We start from the raw sequence: 4,482 nt of genomic DNA, 5'->3' as shown, positions 1-4,482 counted from the left end.
TTTGCAATACACTTAACTTGGCTAATAAACACCATGCCAAAGCTTTGGGACTTGATTCGAGCATGCCTCTATGAAATCTACAAATAGAGTCCTGGCTCACAGACGCAATCCCCCTCCCCGTTCACCTCTCAATAGATAACTGGACTCTCACCTTCTCTGTAAACAAGCAAACAGCTCGCTGCCTTCCCGGGTGAGGGCTTCCAAGGCTGCCCGGTCAACTCGGCATCACCAAACAAAACCACTTTTGTTCCTTCCTCCCAGGTCTTCCCACCCTCCCAGTGCAGGCAAAGTTCTGAACTCGTCCCCCTCGCCCCTTCCACCACTTTCACCACCAACACGCCAGAAAGAGCCCTCCCCAATAGAAGTAGTTATTTTAAAGTGGAAAAAACGGGAGATTGTTTTCTTGACGGGTCCAGGACCAAAAAAAAAAAAAAAAGGAAAAGAAAAAAAAAAGATGCAACGGAGCCAGGGGAGGCGCTTGGCAGCAGCCCGCGCCAACCAGCATTCCTGAGATGTTTGAGAATTCTGGAACTCGCAGACAGAGCCGACGTCACTGCAACACGCGGCGCCGCGGCCGGCCCGTATAAAAGGCGGGCTCTGGGCGCTGGGGCAGACCGCGAGCGAGAGCGCCCCCGAGCAGCACCCGCGCCCTTCGCGCCTCCTCGGAAAGATCTCAACAGAAGGACGCCTGCAGCCCGCTCGCCGCCGCGGCCCTCGCCCTCCAGCCACCGGGCCCACCGCCCCGCCGCCCCGCCGCCCCGCCGTCCGGACCGGAGCCCGTCCCGCCGCCCGGAGCCCGGGACCCGACCTCGTCCGCTGCGCACCAGTGTGTCGGCGTCTTTGCTTCCGCGCTCGTCCGGACTCCTGCGCGCCACAATGAGCTCCCGCACGGCCAGGACGCTCGCCTTCGCCGTCACCCTCCTCCACTTGGCCAGGCTGGTGAGTTCTTTTGCCTCCGCTTCCCCATCCGCTCTCCCAGGCCCTTCTCCTTTCCCCAGATTGCCCCCGGCAGAGAAAACTAAACTCAAAAGTTCGGGGGCTTTCTTTAGCGCCCCCCCCCCCCCGGAGACGCGTCGGGGGCCTTGCTGGCAGACGCAGCCGCCCGGACCGGCCGGGCTGGACAGGATCAGAGACCCCGTGCGGACAGGGTCGGAGGAACTCCTCCACCCCCCTCCCTTCCCTGGGCTCCTCTGCGAACCGCGCCGAGTCTCACGCGTGCCTTTTCTCCCCCTCTAGGCGCTCTCCACCTGCCCCGCCGCCTGCCACTGCCCCCAGGAGGCGCCCAAGTGCGCCCCAGGAGTCGGGCTGGTCCGGGACGACTGCGGCTGCTGTAAGGTCTGCGCCAAGCAGCTCAACGAGGACTGCAGCAAAATGCAGCCCTGCGACCACACCAAGGGGCTGGAATGCAATTTCGGCGCCAGTTCCACCGCTCTGAAGGGGATCTGCAGAGGTAAGATGCTTGTGGTTTGGCCCCCTTAAAAAAATAATAGTCCTCGTAGTCAAGAAGTTTAGTAATTTTGAGACCATGTATGGTGATGCTTTGTTGTTGGTAGCTTGGCAGAAAGGCACATGATTTCAGCAGTCTGGAATGCAATTCAGTGTGTCTGGGCCCAACGAAAAGCGCATACGGAAAAGTGATTCCTGACTAACTTATTGTTCTGGTCTGGAGTCCCCGAGGAATTTGTAGGGAACTTTACCATAAATTGAATTTAACAGCAGAAAATAGGTATGCGTTTCAGGCCATGGTTGGGAATCTTAGCTTTATTCTATTTTCCGTTTCTCTTTTGGTGCTCTTTGCAGCTCAGTCAGAGGGCAGACCCTGTGAATATAACTCCAGAATCTACCAGAATGGGGAAAGTTTCCAGCCCAACTGTAAACATCAGTGCACATGTATCGACGGCGCAGTAGGCTGCATCCCTCTGTGTCCCCAAGAACTCTCTCTCCCCAACTTGGGCTGTCCCAGCCCCCGGCTGGTCAAAGTTACCGGGCAGTGCTGTGAGGAGTGGGTCTGTGACGAGGATGGTGCCAAGGAGCCCATGGACGACAGGGATGGCCTCCTGGGCAAGGGGCTGGCCTTCGATGCCTCGGAGGTGGAGTTAACCAGAAACAATGAATTAATCGCTGTTGGAAAAGGTGGCTCCCTGAAGCGGCTCCCAGGTAAGCTGAGACTGAGCCCGAAAGATGTTGTACTGAAACACATTCCTAGTCTGGAGCTTTGTAGAAGTGAGTACTTGAACGTGCTGGGGTCAGTGTGCCTCTGAGAAATTTGTCCTCTTGTCTGTCTCTAGTTTTTGGAACGGAACCTCGAATCCTATACAACCCTTCTTTACATGGCCAGAAATGTATCGTTCAAACAACTTCGTGGTCCCAGTGCTCAAAGACCTGCGGCACTGGGATCTCCACACGAGTCACCAATGACAACCTTGAATGTCGCCTGGTGAAGGAGACTCGGATTTGTGAAGTGCGGCCTTGTGGCCTGCCGATGTACAGCGGCCTGAAAGTAAGTTCGTGGGGGTGCTCAATAGCCCCGTCCCCGGCAGGCAGCTGGGCCGAGATGCGGGCCTCTCTTCCAGGAACGAGAAACCCCCGTTCATAACTTTCCTTCTCGCTCCTCTCTTACAGAAGGGCAAGAAATGCAGCAAGACCAAGAAATCCCCCGAACCTGTCAAGTTTACTTACGCTGGATGTTCAAGCGTGAAGAAGTACCGGCCCAAGTACTGCGGCTCGTGCGTGGACGGCCGGTGCTGCACGCCCCAGCAGACCCGCACCGTGAAGATGCGCTTCCGCTGCGAAGACGGGGAGGCGTTTTCCAAGAACGTCATGATGATCCAGTCCTGCAAGTGCAACTACAACTGCCCGCATGCCAATGAGGCGGCCTTTCCCTTCTACAGGCTGTTCAATGACATTCACAAATTTAGGGACTAATTGCTACCCGGGTTTCCAGAATTGCTACCAGGGTGACCGGAACTGGGGAGAAGAGTGCCAGAATCACGGAGCTATGGGTGGGGGCGGTGGGGGTGAGGGACTCATTGTAGAAGGGATGCACTGCTCATTCGTGAGTAGTATTAAGGTATTTTGAAACTGCCAAGGGTGCTGGTGCAGACGGACACTTAATGCAGCCACAATTGGAGAATACTTCGCTTCATAATATTGGAGCACACATTACTGCTTCATTTTGGAGCTTGTGCTGTTGATGACGTTCTGTTTTCTGTTTGTAAATTATTTGGTAAGCATATTTTTCTCTAGGCTTTTTTTCCTTTCGGTTCTACAGTTGTTAAAAAAAAATTAGTTGATCAGTTAAAGCCTTCATCTTTTGACAGAAGTAAATGGGAGGGGGTTCCATCCCTTCCTGGAGGTGACACTCTGTGAGTGTCCGTGAGAGGCAGCTATCTGCACTCTAAACTGCAAACAGAAATCAGGTGTTCTAAGACTGAATGTTTTTATTTATCAAAAATGTAGCTTTTGGGGAGGGAAGGGAAATGTAATACTGGAATAATTTGTAAATGATTTTAATTTTATATTCAGTGAAAAGAATTTATTTATGGAATTAATCATTTAATAAAGAAATATTTACCTAATATCTGCGTGTGTGGCGTTCAGTATTTTTAGGGACTACCCAGAGTCATTGGGAACAGGCTAACTTCTTATGCATTCTTTCAGTCATTCAAACAGAACTACTTGAGTGCCTGCTTTGTGCCAGGAACTGTTCTAGGAGCTTAGGATAAGAGCAGGGAACAAACCCTACAAAAATAAGACAATGATTGCTTTTATCTTCAGTTGAGAAAAATCTTTGCATTTAAAAGTAATCTTTTTAAAACATGTATTGAATATGAGGCATTGTAGGAAGCACAGGGAATCTGAAGCTAAATTTGTGATTTAAATAAATAATGCTTTTTTTCATAAGAATTCAAAGCCAAAGGGTCTCCATCACCCTATCACTGCATGGTGGGTATAGTAGAGTCATTTATCATTTTAATCACTAGGTTATTAGGCTTGTCACCTCGGTAGAGGAGAGAAACTTTAATGAATACAGTCCATAACCCAGGCTGCCCATATCTAAATCCATGGGCAAGATTAAGTAGGTTGGATAATGTGTTATAAAAGGTCACTTGTTTATAACTTTGTATTTTCCCAATATTGCTCCTAAAACGTAGGTGAACTACTTAAAAATCCACCCTTAGTTGGGATCAGAGAAAAAATCTTGGGGAGTCTATAGGAGTCAGTCTGTTTTCACTGAATGATCTTGAAGCAATGACTTGTGTTAATCCTAATAAGCCAGTGATTAGGTAAACATGCTGTTAAATGCAAAGGAATGCAAGGAATTTCAAGTACTTTTCCAATAGCGTGAGGACCAAGCTACCCCATCCCCCCTTTCCTTTTTATAATATATGTTATACTGATGGAGGAGGGAGCAGTTAGATAGAGTTGGCTATCCAGAAGGTCAAAGGCTAGATGCAGAGCATTCCTAAAAGAAAAGGACCT

The 4,482-nt window shown here is 50.5% G+C and overlaps 1 protein-coding gene across 1 annotated transcript; it reads left to right on the top strand.

The window, feature by feature from the left end:
- Window positions 1–618: 618 nt before the first annotated feature.
- Window positions 619–3,578, top strand: CCN1 (cellular communication network factor 1). Its single transcript, XM_025872573.2, has 5 exons — window positions 619–939; window positions 1,237–1,450; window positions 1,801–2,157; window positions 2,289–2,500; window positions 2,623–3,578. Exons 1-5 carry the CDS (start codon window positions 877–879, stop codon window positions 2,923–2,925), a joined length of 1,149 nt encoding a protein of 382 aa, XP_025728358.1. The 5' UTR covers window positions 619–876; the 3' UTR covers window positions 2,926–3,578.
- Window positions 3,579–4,482: the final 904 nt, after the last annotated feature.

The sequence above is a fragment of the Callorhinus ursinus genome, unplaced genomic scaffold (genome assembly GCF_003265705.2).
Source record: "Callorhinus ursinus isolate GAN/ISIS: 27379988/994484 unplaced genomic scaffold, GSC_fseal_2.0 scaffold9, whole genome shotgun sequence".
NCBI lineage: Eukaryota > Metazoa > Chordata > Mammalia > Carnivora > Otariidae > Callorhinus > Callorhinus ursinus.
This window is presented reverse-complemented; position numbering and strand designations above follow the sequence as displayed.

Bases quoted from the DNA above. Each gene is read 5' to 3' on its own strand.
- CCN1 (XM_025872573.2), top strand. From the start codon at position 877: ATGAGCTCCCGCACGGCCAGGACGCTCGCCTTCGCCGTCACCCTCCTC. The intron at 940-1,236 runs GTGAGTTCTTTT...CTCCCCCTCTAG, and splicing joins TCCTCCACTTGGCCAGGCTG to GCGCTCTCCACCTGCCCCGC. The intron at 2,501-2,622 runs GTAAGTTCGTGG...CCTCTCTTACAG, and splicing joins CGATGTACAGCGGCCTGAAA to AAGGGCAAGAAATGCAGCAA.